This window comes from Chrysemys picta, chromosome 7, assembly GCF_011386835.1.
Source record: "Chrysemys picta bellii isolate R12L10 chromosome 7, ASM1138683v2, whole genome shotgun sequence".
NCBI lineage: Eukaryota > Metazoa > Chordata > Testudines > Emydidae > Chrysemys > Chrysemys picta.
The window spans coordinates 22,982,285-23,002,318 of NC_088797.1; the positions used below are offsets into that span (position 1 = coordinate 22,982,285).

General features: G+C 43.2%; 1 protein-coding gene across 1 annotated transcript in view; it reads left to right on the forward strand.

The window, feature by feature from the left end:
- Positions 1-14,514, forward strand: part of EEFSEC (eukaryotic elongation factor, selenocysteine-tRNA specific) — a 172,552-nt gene extending 158,038 nt beyond the window's left edge. Inside the window, exon 7 of the mRNA XM_008168009.4 lies at positions 13,485-14,514. Within this exon, the coding sequence (XP_008166231.2) occupies positions 13,485-13,669 (185 nt within the window). The 3' untranslated portion in view covers positions 13,670-14,514. The remainder of the gene's footprint in view (positions 1-13,484) is intronic.
- Positions 14,515-20,034: the final 5,520 nt, after the last annotated feature.

Genomic DNA, 20,034 nt, shown 5'->3' on the forward strand with positions numbered 1-20,034 from the left:
GATTGTGTATTTGTACTTTTTTGCTTTTCGTTAGGCTTCCCTGATGAAATTTTAGCCCCTTTTGTTGAATTCAAACCAGATTTCCTGTTGTACTGCTGCTCATCCTAGTGCAGACCAGAGGTATTGATTTCTTTATGGTATTGGGGTTGACCTTATATCAACTGAGGCATCTGTTCGCCCATACCAGTGTGTGCTTTAGCTTCAAAACACCCACATAGGAGTTAAAGATGGTCCCAACTCAGTGCAACCGAGGATTTAGAATTATGAACTCTCACAGATAAAGTCCCCATGCACTGGGTTGGAATTATACTGTATCCCTTAATCAGCATGGAAATTTGAGTTATGCTCTTCAGAACATGGGAAGTTATGCTCTTCAGAACTTGCTTCCCTACAGATATGAGAGTTTAAACATTACGGACCCTATTATAGTGAAACCTGCGCAAGAGTCCTTCGTTATTAAGTAAATCTCCTGTTTTAAGAGACTGTCCCAAATATCCCTGACCATACTGAATTCAGTTTGCCTATGCACTCATTAGAAAGTAGATTTTAGTTTATGCAAGCCAGGGTTTTAGATATGGTTTGAGATCCAGTGGCAAAGATGTGCCTGGTCCCAGGGCTAGGAATAGTAGTGGGAGTTAAGGGACAAGAATGTGGGACGTTGACAGAGCTGTGTGTCCAGAATAGAACTGGAGGAGTGTTGCCAGTCAGGATTGATGTGTATTGACAGAACTGGAATTGAGTGATAAGCTTGCCCTCCTGCCTAAACTGTGCTTGGTGTTCTGGCCAGAAGTTGCTCTTCCTTGTATTCATAAGAACAGTTCAACCAGAAAGAACGTTTTCTGGCTCTTGTTCACTTTTCATTTTCTTGAACGAAGACAAGCAATGGGACTGTGACAATATGGGAGGCAGAACTTGTGCAGGGGGTGGGGATGAGAGGGAGGGGAGACTTTTAGCTCCATGACGGATGCATGGTCCTTAAGTAGCATGGATTTTCAAGCTTCAAAACCAGTTCCAGCACCAGAGCCATCACAAGAGTGCACAAAATCTATTAAATTGAAGAAAGACTGTGCTGGATAGTTAAGCAAACAGCAAAGTTCAAGTTATGGCTCATTGTCATTGTTTTACTCTCAATATTTATCTTGCTAATTAAATCCTTTTGGCTAGAGATATATGAGACAGCAATGATCTTTGATTAAAGGAAACCAACACAAGGTCGGCCTTACTTTAGCAGGAGTGCTCTGATCACCAAGCAGGCCCATGGAGAGTGGGAACAAATGCATATCAGCGGTTGAAATAATAGTGACCAATACTCTGAAAAATAATTTTTTTTAAATACTATGTTCCCAGGCTGGCTGTTCTTAATAACTTGGGATGTTTCCCAGTATGATGGTGAAGCTAGAGCTGGTCAACCAGTAATTTCTCTATTGTCAAACTCTATCAAGAGTCCCTGTAGACATCAAGCTGCAGCTTCAGCCTTCACATTAATAGTATTGTCCTCGTTATTTTATTTTATTCCAGTAATGCTCAACATGTGCAAACACTCAAGACGGATGGCTCTTGTTCTGAGGAGCTTACAATACAAGAATAGACAAGTAAACAGTGCATGGTCAATGGGCCAGATATAAAACATCATAAACTCTCCTCTTTGCCTCTCCATGTTCCCAAAAGTTAACCTGGCCTACTTCTGGAACAAGAGGATCCAAGCTGTGTCCCACTGTCAACAAATAGGCACACCGTGCAGCGCACGGACAGTTGTGAAGTATGAGGTGGCCATGGATTTTTTTAGTGTATAAAAAACATGACCCTGTTTTATATTCTGAAAGTGTGTGCTTAACTGTCTGAGAAATACAGAAGAGCTCTGACTTGTTGCTTCAGACCAGGGGTCTGAGTTTGGGCTGGAGAAGATGCTGGGTGGGTGCTGAAGATAAGGCTGCCCTTTGGAATATATTTCGGCGGCCACAGATGGTCTTGTAGAGAGCATTTAGATTGTCTCACTGGCTGTGGATACCATGTGGCTTGTTCAAGTGGTTTATGTAGGGTTTAAGGAGCAAAATTCCAATGCACAGTGGAGCGGATAGATGGAAAAATCTGTCCCATCTCAGTGCTTCGGGCAGCAGAGACTCCACATGCTTACACGGGTCACCAGAATGTAAACATCCTTCTAGACAAATCACATTTTGATGCTGGATCTTGTCATTTATATTGTATTTTGATGATTGGCATCATGATGATGCTACACTGATTTTGGAAGTTTGAGTTGCACACTTGGATCATCCTGCAGATTCAGCTTGCTGGCTATGGGGTGGGCCAGTAAACCTATGGATGAGTGGCACACTGAATGCACACTTGATACACTCTGCTTGATCTAGGTGGTAAATTAAGGACTCTGTTGGGGCGGGGGGAAAGGGCAGAGGGCAGCCAGAAATCATGGAGGTGTTAGTAAATATTGTAAATGTTTCTGGTCTGGGGCTTGCAGTACTAGGGCCTGAGTTCCATTTAGCAGTATGAATCAAAATGCTGACTTTATGCAGAGAGGACGCTGAGCTAATTAAAGAAATAGTCCTACTGTGTACAATTGAGCCCATAAAACTCTTCATGACCTTGAGAAGACCCCCAGCAAGCTGTGGGAACCTTCAAATTGTCCCCTCTGAACTTTTTTTGTGTTGTCATTTAAATATAGTAACTGCTTTTTAATTAAAAAAGAAAAATTAGATGGCATTTCAAATTGTGTCCATGGTGCCTTAGGGACCTATTACAGTACAAATTACCCTATATTATTTAGCGAGGCCTAGTTACCACTGTGTGAACCAAGAGTTACCTCTGTAGGGGTGTAGGACAAGAAGGGCCCTTCTTTGAAAGTCTGGTTCTGAACATGAAAGTGACGCCAGCAATTGGAAGCAATTTGTGGAATTGTTTGATTATATTAATTATGGCACCAGCAAACAGTGCTTGGGAAACAGTTTTGTTTTCTTGAATTCTTTCTTGATTGCTAGCAGTGAAAGCCAAGATACAGAATGTGCCTTTAAGGACCGCCGGAGAGTGCAGTTCAAGCCATTGTGTAGAATTGGCACCGTGCATGAAAGGGTTGTGTCCTGCTTTATGTGAGAGTTTTCCAAATACAGCTTTGGCCTGAACTTCACCTAGGTCATTCTCCAGAATTAAAACAGCTTCTTTCTTCCTCATCAAGAAAGAATAGCTCTTTCCTAATAATCAGAAGACCATAATGAAATCCACTTGATAATTCCAGTTCCAGTATAACAACTCTTATAATAATGCCTTTCATTCCAGAAGCCTGCACACAAGCTCTCAGTTCACTCACCACTGAAATGCAGCATGCTCAGGGGTGGAACACAGCAGCTGTTCAGCAGTGCATAGCAAAACTGTACAGTAGTTGGGGACATGTAGTGATACTGTATCCAGCTGGAACTTCAGGAGTAATTTAGCTGCTGTAGACAGAATATAATTAGCCAAGTCATGATTTGGTGAGGACATTGGGGCAGCCTATTCTTGTGAAAAGTGCTGTGAGATTTTTCATCACCGCAGGCAGTTAGGACCTTGGTTTTATGTTTCCAAAAGACAGGTCCTGCCCAGTAGCATGTAGACCCTAGTACTATACTGTGGCATTCATTCAATATTGATTCCGAGGGAAGATTGCCACTCACTAAATTACCAGGATGCCTTTCTGCAGCTCCTATGCTTTCCTTGGAGGTCTCCCATCCAAGGGCTTTTCTTGCCCTATCTTGTTTAGTTTGTGAAATCTATGGGGCCACAGCACAAGGTGATATTGGCAGATCTGCTAAACAGAAAAAGTTGTGTCTCATCCCCCTGAATCTCTTAACAAAAGTGATGCTGTGAATTCCAGAAGGGAGTCAGATAATATGTTTGCAGATGCCAGCAACAAATCAAGGATAGGCTCTAACACTAATAAATGCACCTACACCAGAATAAGTAATACCCATATTCCAGTAACAGCTAGTAATGGTGCAGATGCACTAGTATTACGCCATTAGTGTAGTCAGTGCTCTGGCTTAGAGCAGACTTCCATGACATGGTGGTAAAAACACCCGAGGCATATCTACAGTATCACTTGCACCACTGCTATTACTCGTGCAGTTGCAGCATTAGTAGTAGTTCCTACTAATACATTAAAGTAGACTGTTCAAATGTGTGCAGGTATTTGATTAGATTTAAAATTCCCATGAACATAAATGTAAATGTTTGCCCTTGTCTCTTTGGTTCAAATTTCACACTCTTCAACCCCACCCAATTGTAGAGCCTGCTGGCTGTCCACCCTGTTGCACGTCAGTCCAGAGGCAGCTATGTTCCAGTAATGCAAAGATTACTGATATTGAAATATTTATGGGACCCTAATAACTGTAATAGGTAGTATGCAGTATATAAAGCATGTTGGGATCTTTAAGCATGAAAGGAACTATTGACATTTGTGATATCAGGTCTAGGTGTCATTGTAATTGTCATTGCAGTAAAGAATTGGAACTGTTACTTAATTCAGGGGGCACCCAGGCCTATTTCAGGGAGGGGGGTTTGAAGTTCAGCTGTATACATTTTCCTCTCATTTGGCTGGGTTAGAGGGCATGCCCCATATGTATATCATTCCACCTGTTCAAAATATTGTGATTAGTCAGTGCCTTGGCTGTTACTCCCTTCTCTGGTTAGGCACACAGGAGTTATTCCACTGTTTTACTACTTTCCTCCAAAGTATGTAGCATTCAGCCTTTTACAGTTTTCCAGTCACTCAGCATTTTGTCAGTCTTCTAAAGGAGACGAGCCATTCCTGGAGGTAAAGGAGACCTCTGAGATTGGAGTAGGAATGAGGAGGGAAAGGAAAGAGGGAAAGCTGGAGCAGGGAATGGGGTAGAGAGAAATGGCTAGGTGGAAAGAGAACAGAAAGCAGAGGAAAGCTGGAGGGGGAAGGGGTTCTCAACCTTTTTTCATTTGCAGACCCCTAAAAATTTTGAATGGCGGTGCGGACCCCTTTGGAAGTCTTAGACCACAGGTTGAGAACCACGGGGTTAGACTTCAGGGGAAATAGCCAAGTCCACCTTAGAAGACCTTTTCAGGGTCAGAGAAAATGGTGAGGAGCAGAAGACAGCAAAACAAAAGGAGAGAAAACACGGGAGGACAATAGACTATGTAGATAGGAGAAATGGAGCAATGAATGGGCTAAAGGATTATTTGAAGCTGTGGACTGGGATCCACAAGAAGGAGCAAGGCGGCTTCTTCGAGTGCTTGCTCATGTCCATTCCATATTAGGTGTGTGTGCTCGCCACGTGCACCTGCACTGGAAGTTTTTCCCTTAGTGGTATCTGTAGGGGACTGGCTCTGGTGCCCTCTAGAGTGGTGCTCACATGCCGCGGTATAAGGGGCACCACTGGCTCCCCCCACCCTCAGTTCCTTCTTGCCGCCAGTGATGGTGCTGGAACATCTGCTGCTTCGGCTAGCCTTTCTTCGCTCTGTTCAGTATTTTGAACTTTTCTTGTAAAACAGTTGTACATAGTTAACAGTTTCCCTTAGTGTGTTAGTGTTTTTACTTGGTTGGCCCCGAATGGAACTTAGCCTAGGGATGGGGCATGCCCTGGTCCCCAGGCTTTAAGCCATGCGATCGCTGCAAGAAATCAATGTCCATTAGTGATCTGCATAATAGTTGTTTAAGGTGTCTCTGCGAGTCGCATATAAGCAACAAGTGCCGTATCTGCAGGTCATTCAAACCTCGGACTAAGAAGGAGAGAGACTTTCGTCTCAAGGTGCTCCTAGTGGAGTCAGCGCTAACTCTGGCACCGGAGCAGTCAAGGTCTGAATCTGCCCCGAGCACTGCAGCATCAGTATGCAGCACCCCACCTGCCAAGCGGCTAAAGAAGACTGGGAGAGGAAGATCTCCTACATCCTGCTAGGGGAAGGAGAGGGCAGGAGGGGAGCCAAGGCCTGAGGAGGACAGCTCGATACCTCCTTCCAGGAGTCGGGCACGAGCTTAGGTCAAGTGGTCCAGCCCACCCCAACCCATGTCTGCCAGGCCGGACAGTGACTGGGGCCTTTGCCAACTAGAGGTCCCGTTGACGCCCGAGGCCCTGCAAGCAATGTAGGATATCCTGGCGCTACCAGTGCCGCCCACGCTGGCTACGGTGTTACCCCGGTCTAGGGGTAAACCCACCTTGAGTCCTTTAAATAGGTCCCTGTCTCAGCGGCACTGCTCCCCATGGTGGGGGACATCCCACCAGTGCTCACGCACATGGAGCAACCAGTCCTCGAAAGCAGAGAGGACTGGCTTGGCGAAACCCTCGCTGGTCTCCCAAGATCGGAGAGAAAGTCTTCCTGGCAACCGACCCGCTCCAGATCCCGGTACCAGTCAAGCAGCGTGAGGCGTAGATCATTGTAACGCTGTTGCTGAACGCCGTTGCTTTCCTAGGACCCGCAGAAGGGACTCATCCCGAGTGGAGAGCTCCCTGTCCAGGTGCAGCAATCGGCACTGCAGCGACCGGGATAGCTGATCTACTCGCTCGTGGTCGCCTGAGAGCAACCACTTGGGCTCAAGCTCTGGCACTGGACAGGGGTCATTGCCGGCGGGCCAGAACCCGGCACCAGCAGTACCCTCGGTGTTGGCAGTATCGCCATTTAATCCAGGGCCACTGGCCAGCTGCCTGGTACCCATGGAGCTTTACTCAGCCTTCTCAAGGGCTCAGGTCGGTGATGGGGGGCCTCAGACAAGCCGTCAGCCTCAGTATCCCCCTGTGCTCCCAGAGCAACCTACCTGGCCAAGTGGACGAGGTTCTCCCACTGGGCGTCTGAGCATAGCACTTCTCCATCACACTCCTCCTTACAATCTATCTTAGATTACCTGCTTCATCTTAAGAACCAGGGGCTGGCACTTGCAGCCATCTCCGCTTTCCACCCGCCGATCCAAAGTCAGACAGTTTTTTCGCATGACACGTCGAGCAGATTCCTGAGAGGCCTTGCGAGGCTTTTCCCGCCAGTCTGGGCTCCTGTCCCACAATGGGACCTTAACTTGGTTCTTTCTAGGCTCACGGGCCCGTCCTTTGAGCCTATGGGCTCCTGCTCCCTTTCCCACTTGTCATGGAAGGTCGCTTTCCTTGTGGCGATCACATCGGCGAGATGAGTGTCGGAGATTAAAGCCCTGACATCGGAGCCACCGTATATGGTGTTCTACAAGGACAAAGTTCAACTGCAACCCCATCCAGCCTTTCTGCCGAAAGTGGTATCTTCCTTCCATGTCAACCAGGACATCTTCCTCCTGGTGTTTTGTCCCAAACTACACACTATTAGCGAGGAAAGGAGGCTGCATGCCTTGGACGTCAGACATGTCCTGGCTTTTTACCTGAAGCGTACCAAGCCCTTCCACAGGTCGACCCAGCTCTTCATCATGACAGCGGACAGGATGAAGGGCCTTCTGGTGTCCTCACAGAGGATTTCCAACCGGATCACCTCCTGAATCCAGACTTATTACAAGCTGGCACAGGTCCCACCACTGCCGAATGTGAGGGCCCATTCGACCAGAGCCCAGGCATCCTCGGCAGCCTTCCTGGCGCACATTCCCATCCAGGATATTTGCAGAGCCGTGATATGGTTTTCGGTTCACACTTTCACAGCGCATTACGCCATCACTCAGGAGGCCAGAGTTGATGCTCGGTTTGGCAGAGCTGTGTTGCAATCTACACATCCATGAACTCCTACTTGCCTCGGTTGGTACTGCTTGGGAGTCACCTAATATGGAATGGACATGAGCAAGCACTTGAATTTGTGTTCTTCAAGATGTGTTGCTCATGTCCATTCCATGACCCACCCTTCTTCCCCACTGTAGGAATTTCTGGAAGAAGGAACTGAGGGTGGAGGGAGCCGGCTGTGCCCCGTATACCATGGCATGTGCTCGCCACTCGAGGGCGCCAGAGCCAGTCCCCTACGGATACCACTGAGGGGAAAACTTCCGGCACTGGTGCATGTGGCGAGCACACACACCTAACAGAGAGTAGAGATGAGCAACACATCTCAACAACACCAGTTATGGAACAAGTAATTGTCTTTTACACTTAGTAGGTTAAAAATATACAACAGTGGGGATAGGAGATAGAGGAGTGAATACAGTCAAGTGGAAGTGAAGCAATTGATTTGAATTAGGCAGTGGGTCAAGCTGGAGAGAGGATCTGATGAGGCAGAGGGAGGATCACTTGCATGGAGGAATTGGCATTCATTCCTCATGTATCTTCTCAGCATATGAGTTCTGGAAGGAGTTCGCCACCTGTTTGACCCGTATTAGCCAGCACCTAAATCATAAATGAACATATGAAGAATGTTCATGAACTCTTCTATGCAGCAGAGGATTACTTTTGTTTTGTTTTTACTTAATGGTATTTCTGTTTCAACTCAAAGAAGAGGGGAAATCTGAAGGATTCCTGTTTTGCCAGCACCTCTTAATTGGTCCACTTGCAGAGCAGTATTGGGGGGAAAATGCTCCTCTGCTATCCTAGCTACTGGCTAGGAGCAGTGAAGTCATCTCTTCCCTATAGGCCTGATCCAAAGACCATTGAAGATAATGAGAAAAGGTCCATCGATGTGACTGGGCTTTGGATCAGACCCTATTAGAGGGATCAGGTAGGTATGAAGAAGCAAATGATCATGATGAAGCATCAGGGGAACCTTAAAACTCCATTTGGCACAGCCTTTGAATTATTGCCGGATCTAACTGGGTAGATACTAAGTATCAGGTATTTGATAGGAGAAGAGGAAGAAGAAATACAAGCCCAGGATTTCTTTGCATGTTATCGGTGTACCAAATTGTTGTGATTGCATGTTTTCTGCAATTAGACAAGAATTTTTGCCTGTGCAGTTGTAAAAATCTGGTTATAATAATGTTTTATAAACTAAAACTAATGTAACATAAATTAGGGCAAAACCTATTTTATTGTTGAAAATATAAAATTGTTCCAAAAAATCTTTATCTTTCTGCTGTTTGAAGCCATTCTGAGGCTTTGAAATTAATTTTCCTGGTGGGATTTTTTTTTTCATTTGCATGCAAAGTTTGCATTTTCTGGAATTGTGAAATATACAATCTGGGATGAATCCTTTAGTCCTTGCTAAAATAGAAGAATCCTATAGTTAGTATGAGAGTCCTGACATGGTATTTACAACAGAGTAATAATAGGAGCTATTGTATATTCACATTTCCTTCTCTAACCTAGGTTAGTCTACAGAATAAATACATTTTAAATAAGGTCTGGCTGGGAGAGTTATGTTATATACTTAGTGGTGAAAGCAGGTTGATGGGTGGGAATGAATTTGCTAAGCTTTCAGCTATCTACTATGCCTCTGAGGACTGCCCATTAATAATATTAATATGTAGGTATTTCCCAGCAATGTGGGCAAGGTGCGTGTTAGAACTTTGAAGCTAAAGTCTTTTTTAACACACAGACCTTTTAAATTTAATCCATTAGCAACTTGGCAAAATAAAGTAATTGTCCAACAGAGGAAGGAAAAAAATCTATTAACATTTGCTACAAATCCTAGTACAGGCAGCACTTAATTAATGGAACAGATTTCTCACTATGTATTCAGGCTAACGTAGTCATTGTTCAGGAGAGATTAGACCTCTAATGTAAGTAAGTTAAACTAGAGTTTCATCTAAAAATATCCGTCATTTCAGCTATTAAAGGGCTGATGTCTTCTTCGGTGACAGATATATTTCCCTTCATTTCCTGGGTTTTGTAAAATGTAAAGTATGCATTGTGTGTAACGCGAGAAATCCACGGAGGTAGATGAAACCTAGATTGTGCCTCTCTGCCTGTCTCCCTCTGCTTGCTCCTTTGTACTGCTCTGTATCATAGAGCCTCTTCAGCCATAGACCTCCTGGCACCAGAGTGAAAAAAACAGCAACTGCCATTTGTCAGGGTATGATGCCAGCCACCTAATCTGTTTGCAAAATGAGGGCCATGGGATCTGATTAAGTAATTTAGATACCTTGCAAGTTTAATAATACCTGAGCTGCATTTGGCTGGCAGCCCATGATTTCACTTGTAGGAACTGCCACATTCTTCCATCTCTCCTGCTAACTCTTCTTGCACATAATGCCTTGTTTGAATCTGAATGGGTGTGGAGCCTGCAGACAAGGTCAAGTTTTGCCTCTTTCTTTTTCAGTTTTTCTGGATGGATTGGAGAGGAGGTTGCTTTAAACCCCCTCCCCGTCCCCCCTCTCCGCCCCGCAGTTCATTACACTTTCTGTGGCTCCATTTTCATTTTTTCATCATTTTTACTTGAAATCCAAATTTTCAAATGTGGGTGCTTAAATTTAGGCAGTGGCCTGTATGAGTGGCCTGACTTTCAGAGGTGCTGAGCACCCCAGGCTCTCAGTGGCTTCTGTGGGAGCAATGGATGCTCTGCTCGTTTGGAACGGTGATTGTACCGCACCTCTGAAACTCAAGCCAATTCCCTATTCTGGTTGTTTAATGTTAAATATTGTGATTGCACCCAGAGGCCCCGATCAGGATTGGGGGCATTATTGTGCTAAACTCTGTATAAACCAAAAGGAAGGGTTCCCAAGTATGGAATTAGGTAGCTAGCTTCTGACACCCAAGATAGAAAATGTTGGCCACTGTTGTCAAGTTTTAACCCCCCAAATTAGATATTTTTTTTAATTAAAATGTGTCTTGCACAACCTAGTAATAGGACTTGAAATATTTCATGATCTTTTGTAATTAATGAAAATGGGCCTTTCTGAGCTGATTTGGATTTAAACATCTTCCTAATAGCAGCAGGTGTTCCAGCAGCAGCAACAACATAATACTAGTGATGAGACCAAGAAAGGGAAACTGACTAGTAACCAAAGTGAAGCTAAACCGCATAGCTTCCTTGTCTAAACTCGGTGAAGTCCGAAAAGTAATCAGTCTCCCTGGAGAAGTACAGGAAGCCCTGTAAGTTAGGGACATTTGCAATGAGATCGGTCAAAAGAGTGGAAATGTACAATAGGGAACAAATCCTGCACAGGCAGGGAGCTACACTGGATCAGCTAATAGTTTTTTTCCATCTCTATTATTATTGCTGTTGTTTCCAGGATTCAAAATGTGCTAGATACTTTCCAAATGTAAAAGAAGGTACTTTCTATGAAATGATTAGATTCTTTCATTTTTAATGATGAAAGGTGGTCGTAATGCAAGTAAAAACTTTTTAAAATAGGTTTTATGTGGACAGCACTTGGGTTTGGGTTTTATAAAAATCGGCAACAACAAAAACAATTGTACGGTGTAGTGGAGGCATATAGTACGTGTTTGAGGTCAGGTTTTACTATATTATCTAACTTGATTAATTGTATCTTCCACATGCAAGGATAATTATCATTAAACTTCTCAGCCACTGGGGAGAAACTAACCTAGTCACTTTCACATGAAATAAGTGTTGCTTTTTATATCCCAATATCTGAAGAAAACTTTTTGTACTGGTCATTAATATACATTTCAGGAGGTCTTGTAGAAAGTATGCAAAGTTAATGCTGCCTGACATTTGACTTCCCCAACCCTAGGCTATGTATTTATGTACCTATATAATGTGCTCCTTTTCTCCCATACTCCCACGTCCCTTTGTGTTTGGAGAGAGCACCTGATTGTCCTCACTTCACCCCAACATGGAGCATTTGAGTGGTCTGCCTGTTAGGCTAGGTCTACACTAGGGTGTGGGGGAATCGATTTAAGATACGCAAATTCAGCTACGCAAATAGCGTAGCTGAATTGGACTTATCCTTTTCGACTTACCCCACTGTGAGGACGGTGGCAAATCGACCGCCGTGGCTCCCCCGTCGATGGCGCTTACTCCTCCTGATGAGGTGGGAGTATGCGCGTCGATTCGGGAATCGATTTATCCGTCTAGATGAGATGCGATAAATCGATCCCCAAGAGATCGATTTCTACCCGCTGATCTGGGCGGGTAGTGTAGACTAGCCCTTAGAGCACTGTGTATCAAGGATTTGGCAGTGTTTTCAGAACCTCCGTTACAGGAATTGAAGGGGGATGGTTGACAGTGTAATGGTTTTGCTGCAGGACCTGCTTATTTCCTATTCTCTTGCTGTTGTGATTCCTCTTCTCCTCTCCTCTCCACTTTTGCAGCATATTGTGAATGCCTCTTAGAGCAATTTACTATCTGACTTAGCAAGAAGAGAAGGTGGCTCTGGTGCTGAGTCCCCACAATCAGCTGTAAATACCCACTAGATGTGTCTATAATGGAGCAAATCACATGTGCTTGTAGACCTCCTGTCTCCAGTAAATCATAAGCATCTCAATCTTTTTGTCAGGCCATGATACAAGACTCTGTCTCTGAATTTCAGAATGAGGTGGGAGAAGCTGATTAAGTGTTTGAGATAAGGTTACATGACACCACAGGTTAAAAACACCTGAACTGAAACTGGCCAAATGCCTGAGAGCTACATTTTGGAGTATGCAGATAGGTGGCATTGAATATGCTTCTCAGAGGTTCTCTGTCATCTGCTTTAAGAAAGAAAAGGCTTCAAGAGCAGTCTCCAAGGAGCAGTATCTCCCCTGTTTTGCAGCATTTATTTGGACTTGGCTACCTTGTATCTCTTATCTGAAATGTCACCAATGTGACCAGTTAAAATAACATAAAAATGGTAAATAAACCCCCTGCTGTTTAGGTAGAAAAAGGCAGATATTCCTGTTTGAACACAAAAGATTTAAATCCTTTTCGAGCATAGTGTTTAAACTTCCAGTCGTGCTCCCCCAAATTCTGATCCTCTTAAGGATTGGCCACGTAAAAAAAATTGTAACCGGTTAACATATATGGTGCTTTGGCCAGAAACAACACTGCTTTACTTGTGGTGTATTGAGCAGTGTACTTTTGGCCAGTCTAGGTAATGGACCAAAAGTATTCAAGACCTCTGGTGCCTATGGAGCTACACTTTTTCAGGATTTTAATCTTTGATTTGTCACTTACGTTCTTGTGAGATTTCTATATGAATTTTTTTGGACAAGTTGGTTTTGCTTCTCAGAAATAGAGCAAAGTTAAATGTGACTCTTACTGATTTTTTAAAAATGCTAGTCCCCAAATCCACTCACAAGAAAGAAGAGGTTGCTGGAAAGCATCCATGCAGGATGCAGGAAGTCTGTGGAGTTTTAAAGGCCTAGATCAGGCAATTTGATCTGATTTGTTAAAAATCCATTACTATTTATCCCCTCAGAACTTTGGAAGGGAGATGGCTTGGGGGGTAACTGTATGAGAGCTCGCAAAGAACATGGATCTGGGAATGAGGATGCAGGAGACTATATTGGATTGCAGGGAATAACTACTCTGAACTGCACTTTTGAAGGATTGTCATAATTTTAGTTTTAGCCAATAAATCCTTGAAATGAGGTATATTGCAATGATGAACTCACGTATTCATTGTTTTCAGATGTACACTTGTAATATTGAAATGCTGACAGGCAGTTTTTTGTCATGTATGTTCTTGATTTTTTCAGATGGACTCAAGTCAGATACAAAGGTGTTTCTCACTGTCCCCTCCAAGAAGAAATCCAAGGCAGGGAAGGGAGATGCAGCCAAAGAGGATGAAAGCAGCAAGGTTGACTCAGCCCAGCCTGTTACTATCAACCTTCTCTTTAAAAGATATGTCTTTGACACACAGAAGAAAATGATTCAATCTTGAGAAGGCAGAAGAGGCCTTCTAGCTGATGTCTGAAGTGTCCTTAAAAGGCTTACACACCAAAATGAATTCAGGTGGAACGTATTTCTTGTCTGAAAACCTTGGACTTTGAAAGGCTTTTTATCTCAGTAACATCCTATAAGGGCGCCTTCTACCTGGATTGAAGCTGGAAAGTCCTCCTATCCCCATGACTTCGCTTGGCCTCCAGAATCTGTTTGTTCTGATTTTGCTATTTGAATCTCCCTGCTGTCCCTCTTGGCAAGTGTCACCTGCCAATTTGTACTATTGTGTTTTACAGTTGATAGAAATGTTTTCGTGAAATGTTTTAAGTTTCTTTTAATTTAAACATTCTGCAGCAAGGTGGAAAATCCAAACCCAGTAGCAATTTGGGAAATTTTATGAGAACCAGTAAATGAAACTAACCAGTCTACTTTCACGCCCCAAGCTGAGTGAGGGGCAAAAAATACCCAATGTAAATGGTGAAAATTAAAATAGATGTTTTAGATTCTTTCAGATCTAATAATGTGAGATGCTGTCTGAGAGACAGGTATGGAAGTTTTGTATAAATGATTTATATCTTGACAGTCTGCAATGTTAGAACATCCTCATATGCACATAATTTCAGGGTCTGTATTGTTATGTTTGCTAGTCTGGCAGTTCAGAACTGCTTTTCTACAATATTTCACACAGCCTTTGAGAGTCTGCTGGCTATTTAGTTGATTCTTTAGGAAATTGGAAGGCTAAGCTGTTCTGAATAATTGCTAAGAAAATATGTGCTGGAACTACTTTAATTTTTGTAACCAAAGTGCTTGTTTTGTGAGAATGAAACACAAAGTTGCCTGTGGAAATAGTGACTGGCTTTATTTCATTAAATTAAGATACCATATTGCAGTATAAGGGCTTTTAAACTGAAGATCTCTAAGGCGCTTTAGAAACTATTAGCTGTTTAGAAAGGCTCCCATAGGTGGTACTTCTGATTTCTTGCCCCAACCTCATAAAAGCTGGGGATAACAGTTCTCCAGTGTCCCTTATTTGTTTCTTGTAGAGCGTAAGCCACCCAAACACAGATACTAACAATGGTTGTACACATTCAGATGCTGCACTCTTGAGCAGGGATTGAACGAAGGATTTACAACACCAAAACATTCACCCGTGTCATTTGATCAAAAGGAGTAACACTATTTGCTGTCAGTAAGTGATGTGGTTGCTGGGACCAGCCATGAGAATGAGATGGGGCCACGTGCACCAAGCCAGCATATTTCTTTAGATCACATGGAATGCTAAACAAATAACCATAATAGATCATTTACTCTCTTGCTTGCCAAAGCATTATTGATCAGCCATCCAGTAATGGGAATAGGGGTTGTGCCCTTTCTGCTGGCTTGTGTGGCTTTTTTTCAGCAGAGCAAAATATTGTAGGATTTATTTATTTGGTGACAGGGATGAACTGGAAGGAGCAAAAAACTTGATATCCAGAGAACATTTCCCGCTAAACATTCTTGAGGCAGGGCAAATTTGGTGCCTAAACTAGCTTGACACAGTGTCCCTTTAAATCAGATCAGAGGAAGTGCTTTGTGGAATAATCCCAAACAGTTTCTGCTGAGTGAGTGAGTCCCAGCCAAAGCTTTAGCACATCCTTTAAGATGATGGGGTTCGCTTTCAGTGTGATCCATGAGGAATTAGGCAACTCCAGTTACGGCTTAATATGACTTGTGCTGCCAGCCCTGCTGTAAAATGTATCCTCCTATAAGGAAAATGTGTCCTCTCTCCCACCCTTCTCTCTCATATACACCCCCCAAGACAATCTTTCACAGAATATTTATTGCATTCTCTTTCTGTTAAGTAGTTATCAAATCCCATATTGCATCCTTTACTCAATACTGCACTCCCGTTTAGCACTTAGATACTATGGTGATGGGTGTTATAGAAAACTGTTAAATAGATGACACAGAGGGAATGCCTGTGTATTATATCTGCTTAATCTAAGAATTATTGGTATAATTTGGGGAATTTTGATCACTTGCAATTACTAAAGAATTTGTAGTATGTTTAAGAATGTTTTTGTTTGGGATTTTTTTTGTTTGTTTGTTTACAAGTGCAGAGGTTTTGGCTCTGGTGTCCTCAACAAATACCAAACTGGGTTATTAACTGCCAATCCTAAAATAGTTTCAGTAGGACATGATAGTCTTTGTGTTTTATCCTAAACTGCTCTGTACTAATGTTGCTGGCTGCTGCATTCCACACCAGAGGTGGTAGCATTTTGGTGATGGGTAAGTGATTCTTGACTGTACAGTTTGTAAAGGACTTTTTGATACTTCTGGATGGAAGGCAGCCAATCAGTGCAAGGTATGTATTGTTACATAGCATTTTCTATTTAACTTTCTGAATTCCTTCTGTTTCCACCCATTCTCTTTGCATTCTTCAGGGCAGTCTGAATGGGCCAATCAGTTGTTCTGGAACTTGATCCATCTGAAAACATACAGATTAGGAATACTTACTGAGTCAATATAACCCTCTCTTTGGCTGAACAGTATTCTAGTGCTTTATAATTCCGTATTATAAACCCCTTTTGAAGAGTGTGTTGTCCTTTCACTTTGCTCATCTAGCAGAGCACAGTATTTTATAGGACCAAGAGTTGGTGGTATATGCTGAGAACTGGGTTTTTTTTCCCCCCTTGTAACTCTAAGAGGAAAACTTAAGTGTGCCCAGGAACTTTGATTATAATGTGCTATTACTGCAGATCTCTGGCTGCTGTCCTGAGGCTGTTGGATACACATTCAGAAAAGGGTGAAATGGTGGAACAAAATGATTATGGGAAAATCAAAGCATTTAAAGGCATTTGTAGGATGAACAGATGTTCAAACGTTCTTTTATTTGGTCTCCAGACATACGCCGAGACTTTGCTTTCATCCTGGTAATCGGTGCATTATGCTGTAATTTGTAAAAATGGCATTAAAATTTTTTTAACAGGGTCATATTGTGCTCTGCTGACTCTGTCATTAAGCTGTGAAGCTAACGAATGACAACTGGGAAAAGGGGTTAAATGTTGCAGAATGTATCATAGTAGTACATTTTATAGGAGACAGTGTGCTATAACTAACACAAAAATCAAATAATAAAGAGAGGTTTTAAGAAATTGCTGAGATTGTGTTAGAGGCTGAGAAAATCCAAAAAATATTACATTCATGGGTACATTTTTTTTCTTCACCCCTTGCCCATGGTGTTAATTTAGTGCAGCTAGGTGACTGCAGGAAAAAAGAAACATCCATATTGATGCAGTATGGAGATCCTTTGAGCAATGTGTTTGTTCATTTTTATTAGCACTAAGCACATTACATGCACATTAGTGTAGTAACATTGAGTAATCACAGGGTGGCAGACTAAAAGTGAAAACATAGCATTACAGGAATTTGTAAGGACTCTGCATTCACCTACAGTAGCCATGTTCCACTCCAGAGATGGCTGCATTTCAGTGATGGGAGGTCAGTTCCTGTATTTACATTATGTAAAGAAATGTGGGATCTTGTGAAATGAAGGGTGAAAGACAGCAGAGAAACTGATTTTTATTAATAGTATTTTAAAGTATTTTTATCTCCTTTTTTGTTTGGTTTTTAAATAAAAAGCCTTTCATTTCCCTGTTAATGTTAAATGAGTTTAAGATCTGAAATCATTAAGACTCAAAATTTTCAAATAAATATAAACACAATATTCTAAGCTACTGAACCTGGAAGAGGGAAAGTAGAGACTCCACTATGGAAAAAATCTATGTAAATATTAGTCTGTGTGGAGCCAAGACCCAGAATAAATTTTAAAGCAAAATATTGGAAAATCAGTTCTTTGACTAATGGCCACATGTATTCCACTTCTGGTGTGCATATACCCTATGTGCATGAGATTGGATTCTTTTGAATAGCAGTATCCATGTGGGCTGCACCTGCACCCCTGATGCCCCCATGCCATTCCACCCATGGGCATCAAGGGTGGAGTGTGCCTAACCATCCTTCAATTGTTCCAAGTGTCAGAGCTTCTCTGGGATGATGGAGCCCAAGTTTCCAGTATTAAATCCTGTTCCTCTTGTGAGGCAGCTATTCTTATCTATGATGGTCACTCTTAAGTACTACTTCTGGTGCAACACATATGCCAGACCAGTGCTCAATATGTTGTGCTTTTTCTTGGAGGACACAAAAAGTGAGGGAATCCAACCTTAAAATATTCCTCTTGGAAAGCTCCGTAAGTCCTCCTCTGAACCTGAGGGAAAGAAGACTACCAAACTCGATCAGACTATCTCCCCAAGTGCTCCAGTACACCGCAGGCCTGCTCCTCGCTACTAGGTTTGCTCTTTCTGAAGGAAGGTACATTCTTCAACTACCAAGTCAGGAGGAGCATATAAGCTCACCTCTGCCCAATCTTTGGAGAAAGGCTTAGGAAAGAGCATCTTTCTCAACGTGACAGCAGACACAGGTCTCTTTCTTGAGACTTGGTAAATCAAAGCAGAAATCCTATCATGTATATGCTCCAACTCATGTTTCTTAACCAAGAGGCAATTCAAGGCACAGATCAAGTTCTGCTGATGCCTTGACCTTAGCTGGTCACTGAACAACCACAGAACCATCTAAGGACATTGTCCGCACCTCTACCGGTACCAACACATTGGCACCGCAGCATTCACAACCTGTCGTACCCACCACTCTTCAACTGATGTGCTGGAAATTCTTCTGGCTCTGACGTTTTCAGTACGAAGAGATTTATCGTACCAAGTTATTTAATGATAATCCAACAACCGGTGTCACCGTTGCTCTCTAACGCTAAGAAGCACCTACCCTCAGTACTACCTGCAACTATAACCTTGGTACCAGTGGAGAATATTTCAGAGTTCCCGAGAACATATGAAAGAGTGACTTCACTTGTGGAAGAAATATACACCTTTTCTTCATCTGCTTCTGACAAAGCAGGGAGATATCACTTATCTGTTGTCACGCTCCCCTCCCTGTGAGCCAAGTTGATCTGTCAGGGAATCCCAGGGACGTTTCTATAAATGAAGGCATTGGGAGTCTTGAGACAAACATCCTTTCTGGTTACCTCCTCCATGGCCTGCAATCCCATATCCATATAAATTGCAGTCATGGCCATTCCGGGCTCCCTGCAGCATGCAGCCCAGCAGGAAGACTTCTTCCATTGCTCCTGCCTCAGAGACAAGTCTCTTTCCTCATAAGTCATCTCCAGAGGGTCCACTTCTGCAACACATTTTACAGCAACAGGAGCAAGACATTGAGCAGGATGTCTGCAAGAAGCAGAGGATCAGCTCATTCCAGCAGCAATATGCTCCTCTTCACCCAGTGAAGCTGTCACCCCTGCTATTCCAGCCCAACCAGCTGACTACCATGTCTTCTACGATGGTGAATGGCCAAAATCCTGGAAATCCCATTAGAGAGAGTGTAGGAAGAGTGTCATAAACTATTAAAGATTCTGCATTCCTCTGTTCCTGGGAGACTAGCAGTACCAATAAATGAGCCAGCTAAAGACCTGTGGCAGAGTCCATCCCGAGTGTTACCCACATCAGAATAGGGAGACAGGTTCTGCTAGATTCCCTCGAAGGGGTTCGAATGTTTCTATAATTGACCCTGGGATTTGCAGTTGTGGCAGTTCATGAGAGGTCTAAGTAGGAGGGACCGAAATGACACTACAGGACAAGGATGCAAAGAAGCCTATTCCTCTAGTAGGTTGCAGATGCACTTATCAAACTACCAAGCATACCTTGATAAATACAACTTCCTAAACTGGGACAGGGTATTAGTGTGTAGAAAAGCTCCTTCAGGTGCACAGAGAGAAGCTGAAGTCTTTAGTAGTTGAGAGATAGCTAGTGGCCCATACTTCCCTGCAAGCTGATCTGCACACCTCAGACATAGCAGCATGTTCCTTGGCAATCTCAATCATGATGCGCAGAGCTTCACAGTTGCAGTCTTCTGTAATACCAAAAGAGGTCCAAATGATCATCAGGGAGCCTGTGAAGGCTATGACCTTTTTAGTGCAAGTACTGATGAAGCCCTGCACACTTTAAAGGACTCAGGAGCTGCCTCTGCACTGTCTGGGGTTATATACACTGCCCCAAGGAGAAAGCTGCCTCTCTCTAGGGTAGTTTCCGGGCCTTTCTCCCACTACTATAGCCAGAAGAGATCATCAGAGTTTCTGAGGAAGAGACACAGATTCCAGAGAAAGAGACCTTCCTGCCACACACTTTTCATCGACTTTGTGTCAGCAGGTCTGATGCCACCGTCGAGAACCATCTAGAAATGCTGGATCTATCCTCCTCTTCCCCCCTTTTGGCAACTGCCTTTTGCGGATTTTGGGGGAGCGGGGGTATGGATTTG